The 27,634-nt window shown below is 30.1% G+C and overlaps 1 protein-coding gene across 1 annotated transcript; it reads right to left on the bottom strand.

Annotated features, from left to right (window-relative positions):
- Positions 1-912: 912 nt before the first annotated feature.
- On the bottom strand, positions 913-25,968 carry LOC134696737 (sodium- and chloride-dependent glycine transporter 1-like). The gene is made up of 15 exons (XM_063558664.1): positions 25,889-25,968; positions 24,666-24,872; positions 23,182-23,313; positions 21,141-21,381; positions 20,775-20,907; positions 16,839-16,973; positions 16,206-16,309; positions 15,588-15,712; positions 15,222-15,334; positions 8,368-8,499; positions 6,966-7,065; positions 6,628-6,728; positions 3,505-3,675; positions 3,115-3,280; positions 913-2,497 (listed from the first exon to the last, which is right to left on the bottom strand). The coding sequence occupies exons 2-15, from the start codon at positions 24,856-24,858 to the stop codon at positions 2,478-2,480; spliced, it is 1,866 nt and encodes a 621-aa protein (XP_063414734.1). The 5' UTR covers positions 24,859-24,872; positions 25,889-25,968; the 3' UTR covers positions 913-2,477.
- Between the last annotated feature and the right edge of the window lie 1,666 nt (positions 25,969-27,634).

The following is a 27,634-nucleotide window of genomic DNA, read 5'->3' as shown; positions in this document are numbered from 1 at the left end:
TTCAAATCAAATACTTTGTCTATGCAAACAATGATCTGAGGCCTAAAAAAAGAAATTGGTTAAACATAAAAAGTATGATACATACTACTTAAGTATACACAAACAATTGGTTAACATACATTTACATGGTTTACATTTTAGATAAACGTTATAATTTAATTAGAAATTATGGCATATTTCTTTTGTTTTTACATTTTAATGCAATGATTGTCATTAATATGCTATTTGTAATTCATTTGGAAAGAGACGGAATGAGTTGAATTTTGTGTCTACCATTATTAAAAAGATAATTATATTTATAATTAGAGCTGTAACAAATAGCACCATAATCTAGTATGAACATAGTTTTCAGAAAGAACCGTCTCTGAATTTTCTGAGCTCTTCCCTACATGACATTATGTAATAAAGATGAGAAATACAACAGGGAATGTTCTAATGTTTTTAATATTAAGTGATTTTAATATTGTAATAAACAATCTTATACTTGTTAGGTAAAGTTGAGTTATCACAACTGTTGAAACAATTAACCAAAGTAATAGTTAAGTAATATTACAGGCATCTGAATGTGATGGACAATACCAATATACTTTCCCGAGAGACTTTGAATTAATAGACTAGAATAATGCTAAATGAATGCCCACTTATTTTCACTTCTGGTTCTTTACTCAATATATTTTTTAAATAGTATGTTGCGACTGATAAAACATTTTGATAAATAATGCTGATTTGAGACAGTAAACTCGCTAGAAAATAGTCGTTTTGATTCGTGGGAATTTTTCATTAGACTAGATTAATATAAAAATGATTATTACTGATTTTGTACTCATTTTTATTTACCCTTTATCAAATAATAATGCTGAAACGATTAAAGCATTTTTATTTTTTTAATTGGCGCTTGCTGGTTTTTTTAAAAAACTTTATGGGAGATTTATGTTTAAAATATTAATGCAGAATGCGTCTCATCTTGATTTTTTTTATATTTTGGAACGGAAAATACTGGTAGCAGGTAGTGTGTTATGCAAATACATAAACATTTTGTGTGTATTTCGAATTATAAATAAAAGTATCGCCAATTTTCCCAAAGCTTCTTGTATTCTACATATCAATTAATGAAAAGTGTAAATATGTACAAATGTATAATGAAAAGAAAGTTCAGATAAACAATGAAAATGCATATTGAATAATACAAACTGTCACTTTATAATGATGAAAATAACACCGGATGTGGCTGTAATATCATTGCCACCTACATATATATTATATGTGTCCATCAATACTATAGTTCAAGAAAAGAATGTATGACCAGGTTACAATGTTAATTCCTAAACATACATGATATAGTGTATCTGTATTGCCAAAGAATGGATATTTGAATAAATATAAGTAACTTAATTATACTATTCATTAAAATTATAGATGCATCATTAATTCGAATTGGATTTCAATTACGACTGGTTATGTGTGAACAATTGGGAGTTTGGATTTCAGGAAACATTATATCAGCATAAATTTTCATCTCATAGACAAAAAAATGGTTTATTTTTTAAACCCACACTTGTTTACAAAAAAAAACTAAATTATATACCACAGCGTTTGACTATATGCACATATGTCGTAGATATTTTGTTGCAGCTAGCGTTAATTTCAGGTTTTCATCACTCAAAAATGTGTCAAACCACTTTTTTCCCATTTTCTTTTTAGAATTGTTAAGTATTTAAGAATGCTGTCTTTTTTCTAAAGATCTTGGTGTATATTCATCGAATTCGAAATGTATCACAGATAGTGTTTGGACAAACCTGCATCAGTCATTGTAACGCAAACAGCACATGATTTTGCAATATTTTGCAGACCAATTAAGATCAGTGTTGTGAAATGATTAATGCACTTGTCAAGTGTTCACTTGTGTCATCAATAGTGCAATCAAAATGTGCACACTACTAAGCTGGAGACATCATTTACAAATTTATATTGTTACAATATAACAATACATTATTCATTTGTAAAATGCAGCAATGTGAAAAAATAAATTGTACAGATGAATTTTTGTGCAAATTTTCATTAAATTGATTCTAGTTTATTTGATAGATGTATTACTTAGTGAGCTTGACATTTTTTAAATAATGTACATTTTCATTATGACAAACAATATGACAATCGTTTTTCTGATATAAATATTGCAGGACACTATATGAAGTTCACAGAATTTCATACCTAGAAAATCCATATGATAGTTTTGATACAAAAAATGTATGAGATTTACATTGAATCATACGCCTTTAGTGAGATTTGGAAAGAAACAAAACTAAATGTCATAAGGCAATATAAAAAAACAGTACGTCAGAAGCAACATAATAGTACATTCACTTCAATACAGTAGTCTTTAAAAGTAAAAAATTACTTAATCCATCACAATAATCATTTTCATAACCTTGCTACAACTTCTTTGGAATGTCCACTTATTGTTTTATTATCATCTATCACGATGAGTTATTCATATCTAAAATAGAAAAAAATAAAATGCATTTAACCAAAATATTAACTCATATGTTTGCTGAATACTATATCACCCCTAGTTTTAGTGTGTTTTGTGTTTTAGACATTTTCTTTTTTAGAAATGGCGTTGTAAGTTTATAATTTCAACTTATGACTTTGAATGTCCTTTTGGTATTTTTTGCCAGTCTTTTACATGTAATTTATAGTAATGAAATAAGCAACTAATCTGTTGCTGTGTATCATATTTGTTTTTCCTTCATTGATTTGTACATAATTCACATCGTTAGTTTTCTCAATTGAATATTTTACATTTATCATTTTCTAGCTGAATATGTGGCATTGGTTTTACTCATTGTTGAAGGCTTTCCAATGACCTATAGTTGTAAATTTCTGTTTCAATTGGTCACTTGTAGAGAGTTGTTTCATTAGCAATTTTACTACATCTTTTTATTGTTATATAATGATCAAACCCAAAGTGTATATTTCTTACTGGGTAAAATGTCTTTTTATTTCAAAAAAAAATTGTATATTTACTATTGAATAACTTTGTATATTTTACCCAGGTAAAATTTAATCCATTTATCTAACGTTTCTTTGTAAGATATATGAAAGAATAATCACCAAATTTTTGTTTATGTGTTAATAAGGCTTCTTCACAATCGACAGGACTACCGTCCATATTAGATAATGTGTATGTATTATGTGACAGTGACTTTATGTAATCTTCTCTGTCATCTTCCATACTTGGACCCCAATTTTTAGCAGGTACTGTTAATTTTTTTACTCTCTGAAAAATATAAAATGAAAAAGATAATTTGAAAGCATAATTACCGATCGAATATCAACGATTTTAAAAGTCGAATTCACAATTTAATTATCTGTACTTTTTGCCATGACTTTAAATAGCAAAATATGCATTTACAGATCCATAACTAAACAGCAACCTATTATCAAATGAGAAAAAACATAATTATTTTGTGACCTAATTTTAAAGCCCAATGATAAGCTTACCTCAACTATTGTATCCCCTTCAGTGTTAACGATTTGAATAATCATCATGAGAGGAATTGGGACAAGTGACACCATTCCTAATATCCAACCAAAAACTATCGCCCAAGTTGGATAACTTTTTCCATCATACGTCACTGGACCCAATGTTATTATACTAAAAAGCCAGATTCCCTAAATGATAAAAAAGATAAAAGACAATCAAAATCATCCAGTGTTAAAATTGCAGTTCTAACATACCAACATATATTATTATGTTGTTATTTGTAGATGTTAACAATTATGACCTGAGGGCTTGTAGATTAGCATTGTCTTCACATTCAATACACAGCAATATTTTTTGTATGATATTGAAGCTTAGGCTAATTTTTTTTTATGTCAACAAGTCTTTAAAAAATGAAAACAACACGTCATCAATTTGATGCGTCGGAAGCGCTTTTCTAGATGTACTTTCGTGAGGAACACTCATACCAGATTATTTGAAAGCCAATGACTTATAAAAACCGACACAGATGATCTTAACAAATATTTTTAAAGGGAAGGTTGTATATTGTGAGAAATTATTTGTTGGTATTTAATGTATGTTTTTATTAGCTTCTTGTGTTAGTTTTCATATACAATAAAATGATGATTCGTTGTAAATATCCTCCTCTACACTAAATAAAGGAATTCAATTTTTTTTTTTTTTTAGCAAGTTAGCGATTACATATCCCATTTGATAACATACAGCCACAAGAATAGATTACTTAAATTTCGATTTTTACATTAGGTCAAAAATTCCTTGTATAATCCAATTATCCATCAAACGATTCCTCTAAATGTTATTTGTTTATCAATCTACCCTAAACCAAACTTATTATATATAACACGTTTGTGTAATATGGCAGCGAAATAACAGGTGTGGGGGCCAGCTGAAGGACGCCTCCGTGTGCGGGAATTTCTCGCTACATTGAAAACCTGTTAGTGACCTTCTGCTGTTGTTTTTTCTATGGTCGGGTTGTTGTCTCTTTGACAAATTCGCCATTTCCATTTTCAATTTTATGCTAATTACAGCACATTTATAGCAATGACATGTCATTAAAGTTAAAGTTTATTCGAGGAAAAAATAAAAATTCCTTTAACTTTGCTGTTCCTTAACTTGGTTGATTCTCCCAAACAGTTTATCTATACATAAACTCATTTTAGATACCAGGATTGAAATTATATAATTTTATGCCAGACGCGCATTTCATCTACAAACAGACTCATCAATGACGCTCGAATATAAAAATCTTGAAAAGGCCAAACAAAGTACGAAGTTGAAGAGCATTGAGGAACAAACATTCCTAAAAGTTTCCCAAAAACAGATGAGATAATTTATTCATAACGTACAAAAGCCTTAGTATTTCAAAAATGAAAGATGACATATGGTAAACTGTATGATTTGTAACATAAGAATGTTACTGATCATATATACAATGCTGTTATGTATCATTACATTTTATTTTAAGAAAGTGAATATTCAAAACTAAGATATTATTCTCAACTGTTTAATCAAGTTCATTGTATTAAAAACTCTGTCATGATTTTTTTTTATTTCAAAAATATAAAGAAAAAAAATGAATCGGTAATCAAGGCGTTAACTTGTCTTATTTCAAAATATAAAAAAAAACAAGTTTACACAATTTTCAGAAGATATCATTTTCTGAAGATATCAAAAATTTACTGACAATGCTTTTTAAATCTCTCAAAATGAAGCAAATTTTAAACGTTTATTCATGAATGAAAATCTGCAAGCAATGTGAAGTATTAAGATAAATATATTATCAATTGTATAGATGTCAAATTACAAATTTAACCAAAGACATGACATTCATGTCATTGACCATTTTATGACATATGATGCTGGGCACCTTGAATTGTCATTTACTTGGAATAATATATGAAAAGTCATGTCTGTTACAAATAAGTATTTATATGTTTTCAAGTCAAGTGTGATAGTAAATATCATTTATGTAAAATGACCTAGGTCTTGATAGTTTGAATGGATAAACAATGTTAAGATATTGGACGGAATAATAATGAGTAAGCAGCTACATTGGTTATTGCAACTTTTTAAGGCTGTTTCCTGAATACAAACTGACATATTTGTTTAGTTATCCGAACAGAAGAAAAATAACAAAAATATCAAGGAATATTCAAAACGGAAAGGCTTTTATTAAATGACAAAAGCAAAAGCTAAAACACCACAAATAAATGGATAACAAATGTTATATTTTTAACTTGGCAAAACTATGAAAATTGATAAACCGTAACTGTAAACATATAGTGATATATTATTTTATTGTGTAACTGTGTTGTCAAATCATGGTGTAATGATTGTTTATACGAATGTCATGTTGCCTATCTAGGGCCATTAACATTGGAATAATGAATTTCATATTCTGGGTCTATTCTTCTAAGCATACTTACTTAAATAAAGGCAACAGTAGTATACCACTGTTCAAGTCATAAATCGATTGAGAGAAAACAAATCCGGGTTACAAACTAAATCCGATGGAAACACATCAACTATTTTATGTTTATTATTGAAGAAGTGTTAAATATATATTTAATTTTTCTCTTTTAGTATGTTTGTTCAATATTTTTTTCTTCAGATTATGCTTTACATCCAGTGGGGTAGTAACCGCATACAATATCGAAAACAGACGAAATGTAATGTATACTGTACACGAATCGGCTAGATTTTTTCGACTCGTATGGCAATATGAATACAATTTTTCTCAGATGTTAATTTGACACAAGTGGTTCTGATGCAAGTTTTATCTTTTGAACCATCGTTTATAAATTCTAAAATGACCCTAAACGACAATGCATTCTGAACTTTGATCTTTCTCAGTTCACAAAGATAACCAAAGTCATAACATTTCGGTCAATAACCATATTTATCATCTACATGACTAAGTACTATGAGTTATAATTTCCTTGTAGTTGTTTATTATATGAATAGACATGTTCATTTAAAATGTGTTTTTGTTTGTTGTCTAATAAAATGTGATAGTAATATTAATTATAAGAATTGACATTGGTGTCAAGATCTTTATAGTTTGAATGGATAACAAAAAAAATACAACAAATTTTACTTACAAAAATTACAGCTGGTGTGACATATTTCCACATATAATGCCAGATTGCATGCGGCTTATATCCAATCATCAATTCAATGTCTTTATAAAACCTTTCTGTACCTAAATTCACAAAAAAAATCTAAATTAAAATCATTTACATATACTTTTTTTCATTTTTTTAACTTCAAAGCAGATGTTGCTATTTCCATTTTCATCGTAACATGTTTTCATTTCTGAAAATGCAAGCTTTGAAATTTTGTTTTGAAGTTTCTCTAACATTAACAAAATACCACTGCAGTAGTGAAAAATGTTACCAATGAACGTTTTAAGCTGGTCTATGAAAAGCTGTACCCTTACCATATATCCATGCAATAACGAGACATTCTATAAGTGAAATCATCATCAGAGAGAAACTTGCACAATACCAGTCCATAATCTGTAGAACGTATATTCCTCCCTGAAATAAGTGAGAAAAGATATGTTAACTTCGTAGAATACCAGTCCAGATTTTTTAATAAGATTTTTTTAATTCATAAATCATAAATGTATCGCTTCTTTCGACCAAATGCTGAAGTTCTTTAGTGAAATAACAAAACCACAAAGAAAAAATTTCAAAGAGTTTTCAAATGTCGTCATACGCTATATCATGAGAAACATCATGATTGTAATAGAACTTTATTATACTTATGCACCTAAGATATAACATGTATATCAATTTGCTTATACTGAGGGGGAGAGCAGGGGTACCTTCTCCCACCATCTTCTCCTTTTTCCTACCCTGTTCTCCTTTCTCCCTTTAGAAAAAAACTTCTCCTTTTGAGATATTTTTTCTTGAAATATTTAATCATTTTTTAAAAGGAGAGATATTTCATTTTTTCTCCTTTCTCCAACTTTTTCTCCTTTCTCCTACCCCCTTTCTCCTTTCTCCCACCCCTTTCTCCTACCCCCTTTCTCCCTGTCTCCCTTACCCCTGTCCTCCCCCTCTATACTCGATCAATTGTTGACATTTCAACCGCGGAGCGACCACCTTCATAAAGTTAACTGGTGTGTCACTTTTTGGTGTGTTAAAAAAAACGAACAAAATAATAGGTCTAGATGCATCTTAATATGAGGATTTTATCAACCAAGTGTCCTATAGATTTATTTTCTTAGTCAGGAACATCTTGAAGGATTCAGGACTACTGACAGATATCATAGAGAAGGATAAGTCGTTCCAATCCCTTTATGGTTCTTGGGAAGAACAATATTGTCCACTATGTGTTGTTACATAATGGTTTAAGGAATCTTTCTAGTAATATTTCTAATAAATCTTTCTGTTGGTATGAGTTCATGGCTTGCTGTGATGTTTAGATTCCTGATCGTTGATCTTTTAAAGCCTTCTTAGACGTGTTTTTTTCAAATTGTTTTCCTCTAACAATGTCCAATTAAGCTGGACTAGCTTGTCACTAGCAGATGAACCGTACAGTTCTGTAATATTAACTTGATGGGCTTCCCTGAACCATATCTTATGTGTGCATATCTTTATTTTGAGATGTAGATCCTATTTTTTATTATGTCTTAATTATGCATGGAATAGTTAGATTGTAAGGAAGTAAGAAACAATCAATTAGTTATTATGACAGCCAATGTATTAATCAAGTGTTGTGAATATTTTCACTTTCCGTCTATAATGTATTATTTGTATCTCTTTTTCTTTTCGTTTTATTATATATACACAATGATTTCAAGAACAAACAAATGTGTTGAAGCAATAAAGTACCTGTGTAATACATGGTAATCCAAGCAGAAATTCTACGAAACACCCAACTGCTGCTAGAAGTACTCGCTTACTTCTGAGTAAGCGTGGGTACTCGTCAATAAATGAACTGATGCAAGTCTCAAACATTCCGAACTAAAAATAGAAATAAATAACAATGGTAAGCACACAGAAGTTACAAATAATCAAAACTATGTCTATCAGCTTGACTTTAGTTTGAAAGGGGAAGGGGTTAGGGTTTTTACACACTGTTTAATCAATTATTAAAAATAAAAAGTTAAAACATAAATTTATCAGTTACAAGGATTGTATTTATGCTAAAGCTCTGAATAAGGTTAAATCTTGAATGAACATAAATGAATATGGTATATATCTATTAATATATAAACCAACTCGAGGATGGGATTTTGCAGTTAAATAGAAAAGAATATTAAAGTAGGATTGTTGTAAAAAATTCCTGAAAACGAAACTAAAAAAAGTAGGTCCATTTTAACATTACATTATTGATGTGCGTTATACAGAACTGTTTTCTACTAAATCTAGAGAAAAAAATAGACAAAATATCTATAGATGTAAAGCTGAATGAAATAGAGACAGATTATTGTTGGTTTTTTTGGAGGGGGGACTTAAACAGTTGAAGTTTTCGGTAAAGAACAATCTGTATAACGAACACCAATTGATAATATGACTGCATAGAATGTATGAAGTAACATTAAGACACACAATCTAATTTCAATGTTAAGGACTGGAAAATTGTCCGTATTAAAATCAAATAGTTCATAATTAAATAACAGTCCAATATGACGACGTAAATTCTAAAAGTAAAATTGTATTATAGAAAATTCCAATTTTCCAGGCCTTTGTTTTAGTACATATTTATTTGTTCATTTTAATACCTCATAACTACAATAAAAACCTATTTGGGGACGTTGTTGCCTGTCCTCAGTCAACGCACCATAGATGATACTGCTTCACCTGTCTTTGTAGAATTAAAGAGCATGATAATTATTATTCCGGCTTAGGTGGTCACAATGTTTTTTTGTATCTCAATTTAAGAGAAAAGAAATCTTGATGTTCTTTTTAAATTTCAATCTTTAAAAGTTTTTAACAAAATGAAAAATAAAAAAAAATAAAAATTATCAACAAAATCAATATTAAAAAAATCGTTATTCCTTTTTTAAAATCCACCTTTAAAATAAAGCAATTTGTAAAGATTTTTAAGTTTAGATGATATAGGGAAGACACTGACCATTTCTAAATATTGTATCTGAATTTGAACTTTAACAGTTAGTAAACTTTTGGTAACTATTAGGATATGAAAAGAGCTCTTGTGGTTTTTGAATGTATTCTGTATGATCGCTATTTTGTGCATTTTTCCTTTGATCTTTTTTTGTGATAATTTTCATATCATGCTTCTCGCTTGAGATGGAAAAATTATCGCTAGAAACTAAGGAGGCCACGTGGCGTTGCTAACGAAATTGACATTGAAATTGACAACGTCGTCATAGGTAAAATAGCGATAAATAGATTATCATTGGCCATCTTAACTCAATTGCTTTTCTCACTTTCGCTGTACCAGCTAAAGCGAGAAAATCAATCTCGTTGAGATAATAAACGAAAATCTATAATTATCGCTATTTTGTGCATTTTTTCTTTGATCTTTTTTGTGATAATTTTCATATCATGCTTCTCGCTTGAGATGAAAAAATATCGCTAGAAACTAAGGAGGCCACGTGGCGTTGCTAACGAAATTGACATGAAATCATAGGTAAAATAGCGATAAAAAGATTATCATTGGTCATCTCAACTCGATTGCTTTTCTCACTTTCGCTGTACCAGCTCAAGCGAGAAAATCAATCTCGTTGAGATGATCAACGATAATCTATAAGTAATTCAGTATGCATTCTTCTTTAAAACTCAATGGTAGAATAACTGTGGGTTTGAGAAGTTTGAAATCGTCTCAAAATTTAATGCTATATATATTATAGCATATATTATTTTAAATATCCATGACAAATAAAAAATATTGTTAGGTCAGAATTAAAGAAAGAAAGATTTCTATAACATATAAACTCTGTTTAAAATAACTTGCATGTTGGACAGGAACACATGCATGGAGAATACAAGCACAGTGTTATTTCCAAAGGCAGGTCGAGCTGAATATGAATAATATCATAAATTATAGTAAATTTATTTCATCTTAATCCTTTCTTTTGTGTTTCACTTCTTGGTGATTTGTTATCAGTTTAATAATATTAATCAGAATTCTTAGGTACTACGTTTTACTGTTGAAAAGTTCAAAAGATTTATGATAGCCGAAATATCTGTTTGTAAAGAAATAAGAAGATGTGGTGTGATTGCCAATGAGACAGATCTACACCATAGACTAATTTCGTAACGTTTATAAACACATTACAGCAATGCAAGTGAGTTTCTTTTAAAGCTCTGATCATACATGCAAACTTGGCTTGGTAATTCATTAATTTTTTAACAAAAGAAAAGTATAGCTTTAAGTGACAAGCCACAGCCAATGCTGATTAAAATCAAAAGAAATTTGTCAGCCAATGTCCAATTTGCACACTTTAACCCAATACAAATTGTATACATTTTTTTTGCATGTATATGATGTGATCCGATTTCTATTTCTTCGCTTGTTCTATTCATTTATAATCAAGAAAATTTTGTTCTTGTATTAGGAGACAAATTTGTAAAATTTCGGGTTTTTCATCTTATATAATATTTCTATTTTATTAATGAAACGGAAAAGTATTAAAAATAAATATAAATTCGGAAAAGGTTCTTATAATTTCGTGCTATATCAATGATAGAATAAAGATATATCCTATTTCATTATTAAATCAATTACCTTTTAACTTTGCGTTTTTTTAAGGATTTTTTTTAATTACCTAAATTTCTAAAATACAAATCTTTCATTAACTATCTACAGTTTAGAAATGTATTTTACTGTTTCCAAGAAAGAAATGCTGGAAAATACTGAGAGCTATTCATATAAATGATACAGATTTGAATACTTTGGTTTTAACTTAAATAATATATAACGCCAGTATAGAAAATGCGACTTAATTATGATATTTACATAATATTGTAATACACTCGAATATTATAGCTACCAAGTGTGATTATTTTTTCATACAATGGTAACCTTAGTTAGAAGTCATACAGTACTTATTACATTATATAATACAACATTTTTTATTATAAATACAAACTTATATAAATAATGTATCGTCTATATTTAATAAAAGTACACAATGTTCATTAAATGATGTCACAATCGAGAATAAAGTGGTTTGAAAGTAGCAAGTCTACAAATAAATAACTTACTGAGAAGGACATGAGAAGACTTTTTATGATATTAAATTGCATTGAAAAAACACACTGAACAAAAACACCAATGTATTTACATATTATCCCAAAACCACAAAAATTTCGTCTATCATCACGACAAAAGTCAGAAGAAACCACTTCATATTTCGGATCAAGTAATATCTAGGTTGGAAGGTATTTAGATATCATGATTGCATTTATCTAAATACTTTTAAAACTCATCAAAGGTATTCAACAATGTTTGACTGTATTTGCCTAGTTGATTGTTAATATTCAGTGTTTTTGGTAGAGTTGCTTACTCTCAACCACTTAATTCACAACTATAAAATGCTTTATTTTATGCATGACATATGAAATATCGTATATCTTAACGTGATAATATAAACATAGATGATAATAGATGAATAACTAGAGAAAACATATGATTGTCTCTTATGAGGGCTGTTCCAGAATTAAACGCATTTTAAGTAAGCGAGGCACACTTTAAGATTCTTACATTCCATAAATTAAATTGTTCATTTAGTTAAATTGTGAGAAAAAGTAACTACCGATATTTAATTCATGGGGGCCTCCCATCCCCCACTGACAATTTTTTGAACAGCCTTACAAATTAAGAACACATTTGGAGTGATCTCGAAATGTATTTTGAATAAATAAAGAGTTTCATGAACCTGATATATATTGTTATGTTTTTTATAACAAATACAGTTAAAAGTTATACTTATTAGACATTACTCGAATCTTGCTCGTTAAAATCAAAAACCGCTGCTGAATAAGTCTTATACTTTACTATGAGTGAAACTATGGTACATTAACTGTCACTTGTCTGTATATGTAAACGCATCAATCTATACATTACCATACACAAATATTTCGTAGTGTCAATATAAAGTTGGCCAATTAAGGTAATGCAAAAAGTAAAATCACAAAATGAAAACTGAACTTGGAGGAAAATTCAAAACGGAAAGTCTCTAATCAAATGGCAAAATAAAAAAAAGACATCAAACGAATGGATAACAACGGTCATATTCTTGGCTTAGTACAGGCAAGATATTCTAGCAACCTGATCGAGTAGACTTAATAAAGCCAGAAGAGCTATTAGCCCTAGTCAAAATGGCATCAATATGATATTTTTCCGATTTTGAGAATATAAACGTACTCTCAAACTATTGAGTAAAGTTATTATGTCAATGGACTATTTAGTAATAAATTTTCCAAAAGATGCATGGGGAATATGTATTACAAACAAGCGTCTGATAAAACGCCACTTATAAAAAAAATAATGCAGATTTATTACCAAATAACATAACATTTATAAATTGTTTTGGAAGAGGTCCAAAATAAAAGATTGATTGTCTATTGGATAAAAATGTCTTATTTCAAACCTATAAACTTTGATTTATATATAAACAAACACATGCATATACTATTCTATGCATATCGATTCATAATTCATCCCCATCACATGTATCCAATATAAAGATAATGGGTTGTCGAATAACAGCAAAGGAAAAAACTAACTTCCAGATAATAAATGACGAATAGTGTACAATACCAGGTCACTGTACTGCCAGTAAAGAACATTCAATAAAACATAACGGGAACGCCAAATAAGAGTACGATAACAAAACACGTCACCAATGGCTAGCTATTTTCAAATCAGACTGCTGTATTAATATTAAAAAGAAGATGTGGTATGATTGCCAATTATACAACTATCCATAAAAGACCAAAATGACACAAACATAAACAACTATAGGTCACCGTACGGCCTTGTATTCAGACGAAATATGTCAGTTAAAGAAAGAAAGACTTCATCAGTAAATATTCAAGGTTACAAAATAATCGTCTTCCCGCTATAAAACTAAAAAAAAAAGCCAGAGTTTACATCAAATGTTCTTGAACAGCTTTAATAACTATATCATTTTGTTTCTCTATTCGACGGAAAGTAAACACAAATATTTATTAAACAAAAAAGTTTAATTTGATAACGTGTAAGACAAAAACTGTATGTTAACATAGTTAATGTTACATTTCTTATCTTGTAATTTGTAAATATAAATATATCTTCATATTTGAAATAAACTGTATCTTAACGTATGTGTTGTTATTATCATGGTCAATGTAAATAATCCTTATGCTTTAAGGGGTGTTACTCAAGGTAATTTGATAGTTCCAAAGCCAAAAACTGAACTGTTTAAAAAATCTTTTGCTTATTCTGGATCAGTTTTATGGAATGGACTACCTTATGAAATGCGTAAAGTGCAAAACACTTATTCTTTTAAACAAATTATAAAACAATACTTGAGACAGTCCCAATATTCAGTCTGAAATGATTGCAACTATTACTCTTAGAATGTATGATTTTAATGATTTGTATATATATACTAGGTCTATTTACCACATGCGATATGTAACTGTTTCATATCTTTTAATCATGGTACATGTACATTGAACTATTATGTCTTTATATGTTGTATGTTTGCTTTTTTCTCTTATTATTATCATTTTGTTTTTACTTGTATTACATACATGTATATGAGGGCCTCAGGGAAGATTAGTGATTGTAACTAACTGTGTTTACCCTCTTTAAATAAAGAATTTATTATTATTATTATTATTAATGTCTTATTCTTCATGTGGTACCTATTTCGTAAAAGCTTTTGTTTCTTTTGATTGTATTCTGGAAATGCTGAGTTCAACGAACTTGAGTACAACCCTTGCCATGAATATTGACATTGAATTATTAAGGTACTATCCCAGTTTCTGTAATGACATTCCATTGATTGATCCACATTCAATATATGTTTTCTTATATAGATTAAAATCAAATGTAGTTCTCATACATCTCAGTTTATCTCTAAATTATTTAAAGAATGATACAATATTTTCACCTACAGAGCTACAGATGTACACATTAGTTTCAAACAATCTTATTTTTATTAATCTACACTAGTACACTGTGTTGCATACATTATTGAATTACAATAAATTCTTAATATATAATATATACCATTATAATATCAACTTCATAAATACATACTCTCCTTTCATACCTAAACTTATAATAATTACTGTTTTGTTTTAAGTGAAAGTACACAAATCTGTATCAATCTTTAAGCTGCTAAAATAAATTTATTTTCATAAAAACGTTTGCTTTTTAACGGAACTCTAAATACACATGTGGAATCACAATGGTGTCAACTTAGTTAAAAAATATTTTGAATATAACAATGACAAAATATGGTTTTCTTTTGGACCAAATTGCTCATGTTCATTCGTGTTTTAATTTATAGATTAAAACACTTGAAAATGATGATCTGTAATGTTGGAATTTAGTTTTCTAAAGAATTAAGTCTAAAGCATTGAAAAAACACCATTGTTATTTTTCAGGTTTAATCTGAAGATTCATACAAAAGTATGGATCTGTTCTCAATATTTCCCAACATTCCTATCATATATGATTTGAGAACTTGAGATTTGTAGTAAAGCAATGATTCAAATCTTACCTGGCTATCTAATCCGATGGTGTATAACATAAGAAAGAATAAAACTGCCCACAATGGTGATATGGGTAGTTTAGCAACAGCCTCAGGATAAGCAACAAATGTTAGACCAGGACCTGGAAAATATTATTGAAATATGAACAATAACTAAAAAATGCATAATGATGAATTCTAAAAAGTGTTAAAGTACGTAATGATTCTATAAAAAAAAATTATCTGAAAAAACGCTTTGTTGGCTGCTAATTTAGAAGATGGCTTAGAAAAACTTAACTATTGTCAAATGAGTATAGTACCTGAAAATTTTTTATACAATCAATTTACTGAAATAAATCTGGAAAGTATTGAAAATTATAAATATGCCATAATCACCTTGTTTAACAACTTCGTCTACAGTTGTACCAGCTGTATGTGCCATAAATCCCAAAACAGAGAAAATCACAAATCCAGCAAATATGCTAGTACCACAGTTTATAATTGGAACTAACATAGCATCTCTGAAAAAAATATGACAACCAAATGAAGTACACAATTTCTGTCTTCGAATTGGCAGTGGTCGTTACTACCGTCAAATTAATAGGTAAATTGGAGTGAACAAGAGTAAAGGCAATGTGAGAGAGTTTGTAGGTTTTGTGTTTTGTTGAAAATAAAACATATTTTCTTGTCACTTGAACCGTATTGAAGAGAAATTTCTTGAACATTTCTATAAAATATTTAAAATCCATATGACTTTAAATCTCTTGAAGTGTACAACGTCAACTGTCTCATTTAGTTAAGCAACCTTAATTAATATTTGGAGAAAATTTATTATCTTAGACAGGATGATTAAGTTACCTTCTATTATTCATACAAAGGACTTTTATAGTAAATAAACAAATTTGTGTACTTCTATTTCTATCCGAGATAATAAATATGTTTGTAATAATATGTTTTCAATGTAATAAGTAAAGATATATTAGAGTTATCCCTCTTTATATATTATTAGTTTACCTGTACGCATTGTTATGGAAATTATTGTAACTGGCCATTGTTATTATACCACCCCATGCCATTCCAACGGAGTAAAATATCTGCAAGGCAGCATCTCCCCATACCTAATAACATAATACAAAATATTCAAAATTAGTTTATGTGGACAAGTTTGTTGTAAAGTCTTTATCTCAAATACAGTTACTTGCAATATATATCCTAGTTTTACGATAAACAACTAATAAAGGACATCTGTTTAGTACAATGTGATAAGCAATTCAGAATTTAATGTAAATATGTGGGTTATAAGTCTAAAACGAGGCAACACAACACAAACAAATCAAGAGTCATCCAGAGGTCACCATTTCGTCTTTAACAAAATTAAAATGACGAAGCAGTATGTCAACCCATTCAAATCGCCAAACGTCTAGACTAAACATATGATACCTATGTAAGTTTACTTAACAAATATATCAACCAAAACCTTTCTCCATGTACATCATAACTTTAGAAATAAAAGTCTTAAAGAATGTATAAACAAAAATCTAATCAAAACACCTCATTTTTTTTTATCAGACAAACGTATCAGTTAAGTTTACCGAACTTGTATTGTTACTGTGGAATGCGTTCAAATAAATGACACAGAAAACTTACTTGATAATCTGCTAATTTCTCCCACCTAGGGATAATGTAAAATTTGATACCTTCTACAGCTCCCGGCAGCGTAAGGCCTCTGATCAATAACACTAACAAAACAAGGTACGGAAAAGGAGCAGCAAAATGCATCACCTGAATAAAAACAGTTCTTATTAAAATTTTGAACTGTCAAAATTAGTCTTATTAGCAAAAGTGTAAATATGAAATTTATTTCTAAATAGAAATTCAGAGGTTTTTCATTGAAAACTGAAAAATAAAGATTATGATATTTTGTTTGGAACACAATCATGTGTAGTGCACACAAATAATATAAAGAAGAAACAAAAAGCAAGTATCAATCATCATGTACAATGCTTTGATGCAGTAGCTAATAAACAGATTTGTTTTGTGATTTCATAAAGGCATATATAGAATCTGTCAATTTCAAAATACATATTACTTAGAATAACATTGTGTCTTAAGAAAGGGGCGCTTCAAATATCAAATATTGAATAAAGTTAAATAAGAAAGACAACGATTTAGTTAGAAAAATAAACAAATTGGTTTAAAATGATGCAATGATAAGCGAAGGCATGAATGATTTATTGTTTGTTGCTCGACACTTAAGTAGATTTATGCAGACCAATAAGGACTATTATTTTATCAATTGTAGGAATTGATCAGTAGGTGAAATAAAAGTAAACAAAGATCTCAGGCTGAAAATTTCGGACGCAATACGGTCATAACCCGAACTTAAGCCATAAGATTATCATAACAATGGCGCTCAAGTTATAAAAGTTGGAAGGTCAATTACGTAGTTAACCATTCAAAATTATTAAAAAAAAATGTTTGTCAAACCTGGCAAAAGCATCTATGCATTTGAGTAGGAAATGCACTCATCATAGATACCAGGACTAATTTTAGTATATACGCCAGACGCACGTTTCGTCTACAAAAGACTCATCATTGACGCTCGAATCCAAAAAAGTTCAAAAGGCCAAATAAAGTACGAAGTGGAAGAGCTTTGAGGACCAAAATTCCTAAAAGTTTTGCCAAATACAGCTAAGGTAATATATGCCTGAGGTAGAAAAGCCTTAGTATTTCCCAAAATTCTAAATTTTGTAAACAGTTAATTTATAAATATAACCATATCAATGACAATTCATGTCGGCACAAAAAGTGCTGACTACTGGCCTTGTGATACCCTCGGGGAAATAAATCTCCACCAGCAGTGGCATCGACCCAATGGTTGTATATAAACTCATCATAGATACCAGAACTAAATTTAGTATATACGCCAGACGCACGTTTCGTCTACAAAAGACTCATCAGTGACGCTCGAATCCAAAAAAGTTCAAAAGGCCAAATAAAGTACGAAATTGAAGAGCATTGAGGACCGATATTCCTAAAAGTTTTGCCAAATACAGCTACGGTAATATATGCCTGAGGTAGAAAAGCCTTAGTATTTCCAAAAATTCAAAAATTTGTAAACAATAAATTTATAAATATGACCATATCAATAGGAACCCCTAGATGTTACTTAAATATATCATGAAGAGTTAATCTGATCTGCGGAAATAATATTGAACACGTAAACCTGAATCGAATATAAAGGTAAATCAAAGCGTTAAAGATTTTACCTATCCTTAGTTATTTTTGTTTATTGGTTTATTGTCTCAGTATCAACATAACCGAAGATTACTGATGATAATGTATAAAAATAATACCCAGCTGGTTTTTCAGCTAACTAAACCTCCCAATCATATGGCATTTATTTAAAGTTTCGTTATCGGCATACTTTTCCTAGATTGATTACGATGACCTATCTCAAAATAAAGAACTCTTGTATATGAAAATTTAATTAAAGCATTTTGATCAAATGCAAAATATATAAGCGTGACCAGTTTTACTTACTAGTACATCTCTAAAATAAACAAAATTCTATAATGTACTCCTGTTAATGCTATATAAAATTGAGCTTATAAAGCGAAAAACAAATATATACTACTAGTATTCGAATGTTGATTTTCCAACTGTAACAAAGAAAAACGCACCGAGTATATTCTTGTTACCGGAGAAATTTCATTTTCAAGTATACAGGTGAAAATAAAATGCAACCATTTTAATTTTCTTGCATAATCCACCATTATTTATTTTGTGAATTGCCATTATGTCCTCTGTTTAAATCAAAACAAGATAAGTTACTATAAAGACGTATGCATTAAACCAATATTTCCATCTATTCCCATGTATAGGTACGTAAGCTCTATTGCAACTATAAAAACGAATAATGCCATTGCTTATTATTTCATTTTATTTAAGAGTATGCATAGAAAAAGATATGAGATAAGAGTGCATTTAATTATAAAAATACAAGATCATTACCAATCTATGAAAGGAATTACACTTTTAATATGGTTCTCATTTTGATTCTTGAAGGAAATAATCATCAATGGATTAGAAAAATACTCCCTTAAATCAGGGACAAGACGGCTATCAGCATCGACATCAGTTGTTCTTTCTTACAATCAATAACCACTACATGTGTTTTTGTGTCATATATACATTTTTCAATAAAACTGTGTTAAGAACTCAAGTAAACAATTTATCTTGTCAGAAAACAATATGACCATTACTTTAACAAACCAAAAACAATAGAAAAATCTTGATGGAAAACTTGACCAGTGAAAAAAAACAAATGTGAATTCAATCTTTGCCTTAATTGAATAAGCTGTTAAACGTTGTCACTGTCCTCTTGTATTATTATGTTAAACATAGGATATACAACCTGATACATTGACAGAAACAAGAAAAACGTTACAAATGACTCACACGTTAAGCATTCATATGAACACTTAATGTCACATCTGTTCACACAAGACTTTATCATTATTCCAAATTAAACTTATCACATATTACTGACAGGATTGTGTTATTACTTATACTTTTATGACATAATGATAATGTAACTGCAAAAGCTACAAAGCATATTTTTGATACATAATGAATTCAAACTGATGGTAAGGTTCATCTGCCGAAATACATGACTATATGACAGTTGGCATAAAAATAAATGTATCTGCCAAAACAATGATCATCTGCTATATATAAATATTGTGCCATGAGTGACATAACCTTTTCTAATTGAAAATTGATTTAGTTTTGTCTCATCGAATACAATTTAACTTTATGCATACGGTAAAAATTCATCAAAGATACCAAAATAAAACTGCTGAAATGTTGAATCAGAATACGAATTGAAAAACAATTTGAAGATCGAAAGTTCCAAAAACTTTATAAAAAAGAGCCTTCTGCAAGTATTGTACGGCAATACATAGACCCCTACTGGTTAAAAATTAATTGTACTGGAAAAAATGCTTAGCAACTTGATCTGTAAATTGTCGTAGTGTAAACTATATAACAAGTATTCACTCAATATCTTCAAACATGAAGGAAAACAAGTGTGGAAAACTGACCATCCCTCTGCACAAAATCGAACTGACCTGTAACTTGTCATGATAAAACAATAGATCAAATATCAAATCGGTATCTTCCAGCACGATGAAAAATGGTGTAAAACTGGTTTGCCAGGCTGACGACAGGACAGAGACAGACAGACACACAGAGGGCAAACCTCGTTGGTAGGGGACTAATAATTATTAGACAATCTAAAGTTAGTGATTTGTTACTTTTAATATAAATTGTCGTTAATTTCATTAATTATCAGTGAATTTGTTACATCTGAATGAATAATGTTCTCTTAATTAGAAAATTTAAAGGTTCTTATAGACTTAATATAAATCAATGATAATTTCGGTCTTGAAAAATTCAAAATCCGTAATTAAAACTTCATCGCACACCCAGATTCTAAGATAGTATCATATTTTTTGTTCCACCTGTAAAGAAAAGAGTCTATGATTCATTTGTTATTTATTATATAAATATATTTCTTACCTTTCCAAGAACTTTTACACCCTTGAACAAGCATAAGAACACACATAACCATGCTAGAGACAAACAAATAAATAGCTGCCATCTTAAACTACCACTATCTTCCATACCGTCAGTTAAATCAAGTACGTGATTCCTATAAAACAAAAACAATGTACATCAGTATTAACTTAATATCTAATAGTTCTTTCAAATTCACAAATTCGAAAATCTTTCTAATATCTGGAAATTTATCGTGCTTGACAAATAAGTAAACATTCACCAGAAAATATAAAACTTGAAGCCTGTCTTCAACAAAAGAAAAATTAACATCTTGGAATTTCGAAGAAGACAATAAAACGTGTCTTTTTCTACAACTGACATACTTACTCCCAGAACTGTTCACTGGCTGTAACTTTTGTAAGATTGGAACTTGTGAAATTCGATATCGTTTTATTTAATGTGCCTTCAAGCCCATCAACACATCTTTCATCGTTCCAGGAATTGTGACAATGACTCCACGGCAATACACTTCTGAACGACATGAACAAATAATAAATCGTCCAGGCAACTATCACATTATAATAGATACACACAATTGCTGAAACTATGACCATACCCATTCCAACACCTATTTAAATTATAAAAAGGAAAATATATGAAATGATAGTTAATTAAACGAAAGCAAAGAATGAATAAGTGGAGAACATAACACAATAAAAATAAAGTTCATTCAGTTACATACAATTGAGAATGGAAATGGGGAATGTATCAAACAGACAACAACCCGACCAAATAAAAAACAACAGCAGAAGGTCACCAACAGGTCTTCAATGTAGCGAGAAATTCCCGCACCCGGAGACGTCCTTCAGCTGGCCCCTAAACAAATATATACTACTAAATATAACATACTTTTACAACACTGTTTCGATACCTCCACCAGCTCAGTAGTCGGTACCGAATTGATTTATAATAAACCTATGTCTGTGTCATTTTAGTCTATTGTGGACAGTTGTCTCATTGGCAATAATACCACATCCTCTATTTATACTTTCTAGAATCGTCTGTTTTGAATTTGAAAATATAAAGAAACTTATGTGTTTACTTCATGCGCCAATGCTGCCCTGTACTGAATTTCTAGGACATTTTTGATAAAATTGCACTTCTACTGTCTCTCGGTTCTTATACATCCTTTGTTTTCAAATATACAGCTACGATTGTTCCTGATGAAGGTTGAAAAGCGTTTTTGACGCATTCTCTGTAACGTCGTTTCAGTTCATGCAAAGAATAAAAATAATAATGTGTATGGTCCAATAAAGAGAACTTGATGGTCAACATGACAGTCACATACACTTAACAATATACAAAACATTTTAACTTTGAAAAGACATATTAAATATTCATATTATTAAAAAAGATTACATATATCTCCTTTATCGTACGTTATCATGAACATTTTCCCCCAGGAAGGACAAGAACCATAAAAACGTTACAAAATTAATCGTAATAAAAGCATATTAATCTAACATCTTAATTTTTAATCATATAATTCCTTTAATATTTTGGAGGTTTAGATTTCATTTCTAAACATTTTTTTGCCTCATTTGAGATATATCTGAAAAGTTATGACATATTCGTTACGTCATTATGATCTTATTCTTGAATTTGTAGATAATGCGACCCCATAAACATTTCAAGATTAATTTCCACATTAAATCATAGCTTGTCTTATCCGTATATGTCATATCTTTTTGGAAATTTCGTTTTAAAGCTTTTCACATTCGTAAATTATTCGGCCTTCCATTTGATTGGTTTAAACTACACATGATTCATTTGTAGTTTTATAATTTTATTACGTATACGGGACAATTTATATTATCATTACTTTTGAACTTGCGCTCGTATCAAAAATAAATCTTTCGCGAAAATTAGTTGGTTCACAGTAGATAAACCAATTCTGGCTACCACCCTCATATGGATATAAGAAGATGAGGTATGAGTACTAATGAGACATCTCTCCATACAAGTCACAATTTGCAAAAGTTAACCATTAACAAAGTACGGTCTGCTTTTCAACTTCGTACTTTGTTTGGCCTTTTTAACTTTTTTGGATTTGAGCGTCACTGATGAGTCTTTTGAAGACGAAACGCGCGTCTGGCGTATATACTAAATTTAATCCTGGTATCTATGATGAGTTTATTTTCAGTTCACATCATCTGCCATGCGATTGCGAGGTCAAATCAAGCAGCAAGTGTCATTGCCACTACATTACAAGACATTTTAGGATGTCAGGTGAGAAATGGTGTACATAAGTTAATATGTCAGTCAATAACAAGCAGAGTGCAAATAGATCAACAACCTTGAAACTTTTAGATTATTTCATTCTTGTTTAGGAGACATTGTTTTAAGAACGGTTAGACTAATATCATACCTTTAAACAGTGGACAAATCCGCCATATTGTTACAGGACTAAGACTAGAAAACTGTCCAAAGGCCACTTCCATAAAGAATAGCGGGAATCCACAAAGAAGTAAAAATATTATATATGGAATGAAAAAAGCACCTGAAATATAATTAAAGTATTTAGTACAAAGATTAAAACATATTTGTATGTGCTTTTATATTTTGGACATTTTCAAAATCTGTTTTTTACGCATGGTTTTAACCATATTACATGCATTTGTTATACATGTTCGTTTTAATGGACGTTTTAACAGCAGTAAATAACATACATATTACGCATTATTACTTTACCTGAACAAAAGAACCTTGACCGTTCAGTCTAAACGTACAAATTGGTCTGCTCCAGAACATATATACAAATAAAAAAAAAGGTACGGGGTTTAATCAAGGAGACAACTTACCAATGACACAAAACAAAAAAGACACTAGTATTGATGATGACAGATTTATGCGAATGAAAATTAAATTTTAGCATTCTTTGAATAGAAAGGTCTTTTCAGAGCCAAAACTGAGACTATGGAGAAATATCATCAAGTTTATCAGAGCCAAGGGCTTGCATTTCTCATCATGATTTCCTTAACAGGGGATTGCAGCTTTCAAGGAAGCTATTAAACAATGAGCTTTGTGTGTTGCAATCATCCCTTCGGAAAATTTCAATTCACGGACTTCATCACGAGTTGGTTGAACGTTTTGGAATATCTGTTCCACATGACGACAGGTATGCCAAAATTGTCGCGTCCTCTTTTACCCCGAATTTGACCACCGAATTAAAATTTTCAATGGTTCTGTACTTAAATAATCAACACGACGGGTATCACATGTTAACCAGGATCTTTTAACCTTCCACCTGAAATAACCTAGTTTTTGGTGGGGTTCGTGTTGTTCAGTCTTTTTTCTATGTTGTGTTTTGCATACTATTGAGTGTCTTTTTGTCCCTTTTTTGTTTTCGCAATGGTGCATCTTTGCTAGCCAAGGGAGAGAGCGGGAGTGGATCGTAACCCTTGGCTAGCGAAGATGGCAATGGTGTTGGTAGTTTATTTTCAACTCATGAATTTCCCTCTAATATCTTTCGTCTCTATTTGCCAAATTCCACCCACTATAAGACCTTCCTCGAATTAACTAAGTTATAGATAATGCGTTATTCAACATAAGAAAAAAGAACAAAATTAAGCAATTAATAATGGCGTTTGAGTGTCTAAAAATAAATTACATACATGTTATTTTCAAATATACATTATATATAACTTGAATATTTACAAAAAACAATAATCATGAACCGACTGTTTACAAATTTATTTCATTTAAACTGACAATTACTAAAATAATTTTGATTGCTATTTTGTTACTTGTATCCTCAGCTTGTATCCGGCCAGTGACTGTAAACATGACAATTTCAAATACACAATCGTTGTGAATAAGGCAATACAATGCTGCAAATAGTTAATCACTTACCTCCTCCACTTTTATAACATAGATATGGGAATCTCCAGATATTTCCTAATCCAACTGCATATCCGATGCAAGTCAGGATAAAATCCATTCTTCCTTGCCAACCATCACGTGCTTTTGTTTGAGGAACAGGTGCTTGTTCCATCTTTTCCATAATAACAGAGTCGTCATCTTTAGAACTGCTATTACTTGACATTCTGGTATTTTAATCTGCAAAAAAGAAACATAAAGACTAGGAGTGTGGAAAAAACGTAAAATCACAAAAATACTGAACTTAGAGGAAAATAAATTGGGAAAGCCTATAATCACATGGCAAAATCAATATAATTTCAATAAAATTCTGATTTTATAACAAATTCAGAGGACTTCTAATTATACCAACATCTTTTTTACAAGAATTCGAATCAACATCTGAATGTCCCTAAACATGTACTAATAATCTCTTATCAGATACTAGCTTTATCCGGAAAATACAGGTATGTGCCAGTTCAATCCAAGAATGGCTACATAAGATATTGTCATCACATTGGCCACAATAATTTTCCTTATTCCAAACACGTTGGTTTAAGAGCTGAATTATTTAAATGTGTACTAAAATTGATGCATAAACTTTTTTTTTTGCATAACTATGATTTATGTATTACCTATTTTAGATATGAAATCAAAACTGTCTGGAATATATTATTCAATAATCCTTTTGTTATCTATTCAAACCGTGATTTAGTTATTAGCAACTGATTAAAAACTGCAACTTTCATAGTGATCTGAACCACAAAGCTAGTATCGATTTTATAGAAGACCTACATGTAGCAAACTGTATTGCTCTTTCTACACAAGAAATTAGATACGATATAAAACAATCATTTCTTAATCATAAAAATTGTTAAAACTAAAATTATCCTTAATGCATAATCTGGTGGCCATATTTTTGTATTAAAATATCTTTCTTTTCTTTTTTTTAGAAATAAGCAGTTTGTTTACTTTATATCTAGAATTTGAATTTGAAATATGAAAAAATATCATGAATATTTTTTTATAACAAGCGTCCACCACAGCAAATTATTTTTTTATATATATCAGGGTAGTCTGATCAAATATGCAAATTAACATTCAATAATAAGACAGAAGAATTTACCATAAATTATAGTAAACACAACCTTATAATTTTATATTATAACATTTAAAGTTCAATATCGTATTTACTGTTATCGTGTAAGCTTACTTACTCAATTAAAAACGTATTGTTCAGGTTAAAATCCTTATTATCAAAAGTTCAGAAGTAAGACGAATTTCATTCATAACAACATTATGTTTATGGGGTATTTGTTGATTGGCATGTTTGATTAATTGCCAAGAGTAGTGGGATGATTGTTATTCCTAATAATTTAGTTCATTGTCCTTCAGATCTTTCATATTGGTGTGCAAACAGTAAGGTAACAAGGTTATTATTGATATTATGCCTACCCCCTTTTAATTCCATTTCACCATGAACTTTGTTTTTCCATAAACATAACGACCTCCCCGTTTTTTAGATCACTGGGTCAAATAATAAATTTTGAATCTCATGGGCGGTTTTCATCTTCTTCAATTTAAAATTCAAATCAATTAAGAATACCATTAACACTTTCACAAAATTGCATGCATTTTACTTCTTTTTTTTTTAACATTAAACACCTGTTCATTTACGACTTGAACCTTTCATGATGTCCTTATCATACAGTAATAAACCACAAGTTATTCTTATGTGCAACAATGCACCCTGTCATAGATTATTCCAAAAGTTTATCATTTGTAAAGCATAACGCATAAGAAATGACGTACAGCTCTAACCGTGCACCATCTGACATCATCTGACATCATATCGCACTGATACAATACATTTTAACATTTACATATTACTGTTATGCTAGTATACTGAGATATGGATAAGATATTTTTAATGTGATAGACAAATAAATAAAACAGCATTACACTCAAAATCTACATTCAGAACATAAGCTTCATGTAAGGGGGTTATCAATTGAAATGCTCTATCAAGACAGAAAATACCATCTCGTGGTCCACACAGGGCACTTAGGTTAAACCTTGAAAGATCAGCGTTACATATACAGTGATGTTTACATCGCAAAATTACCAAGCATAGGGGGGGGGGGGGGCTCTGAGATAGGAGATGATAATTTGTTAATGATTACCAACTCTTTGGTTGTTTTTATTGTATGAACTACCTTTTATCATAAATATTAGACCTTCCAGTTCAATTTCAATTACACTTCAGAGGCATATATTGGGTACTTATGCTTGACATAAGATATAAACATTTTGTAAAAAATCCACTTCCCTTACCTCTTGTTCTTTGATATTTGATAAATATTTGATAATTCGGTACTTAATCGATTAAGGATCACTGCAGAATAATTTTTTTAATATTAATGTTAGACAAAAACATGCACAAATATCGACCTATTCAAAATACCCTTAGCTCAATTTTAGATATATGTACAAAAGGGTAGGTCTCTTTCATTCAGTATCTGTACATATGTATATGCATAAGCTTTGAAATAGTTATCAAAGGTACCAGGATTATAATTAAGTACACCAGACGCGCGTTTCGTCTACATAAGATTCATCAGTGACGCTCATATCAAAATATTTATAAAGCCAAACAAGTACGAAGTTGAAGAGCATTGAGGATCCAAAATTCCAAAAAAGTTGTGCCAAATACGGCTAAGGTAATCTATTCCTGGGATAAGAAAATCCTTAGTTATTTGAAAATTCAAAGTTTTATATTCAGGAAATTTAAAAGAAATGACCACATAACTGATATTCATGTCAACATCGAAGTGCTGACTACTAGGCAGGTGATACCCTCGGGGACGAAACGTCCACCAGCTCATCCACCAGCAGTGGCATCGACAAAGTGGTGTAAATAGTTATCAAAGGTACCAGGATTATAATTAAGTACGCCAGACGCT

Source organism: Mytilus trossulus, chromosome 14 (assembly GCF_036588685.1).
Source record: "Mytilus trossulus isolate FHL-02 chromosome 14, PNRI_Mtr1.1.1.hap1, whole genome shotgun sequence".
Taxonomy (NCBI): domain Eukaryota; kingdom Metazoa; phylum Mollusca; class Bivalvia; order Mytilida; family Mytilidae; genus Mytilus; species Mytilus trossulus.
This window is presented reverse-complemented; position numbering and strand designations above follow the sequence as displayed.

Bases quoted from the DNA above. Each gene is read 5' to 3' on its own strand.
- LOC134696737 (XM_063558664.1), bottom strand. From the start codon at position 24,858: ATGTCAAGTAATAGCAGTTCTAAAGATGACGACTCTGTTATTATGGAA. The intron at 16,310-16,838 runs GTAAGTTTTCTG...TTATGTTATTAG, and splicing joins AGAAATTAGCAGATTATCAA to GTATGGGGAGATGCTGCCTT. The intron at 3,676-6,627 runs GTAAGTAAAATT...TTTATCATTTAG, and splicing joins TCACACCAGCTGTAATTTTT to GGAATCTGGCTTTTTAGTAT.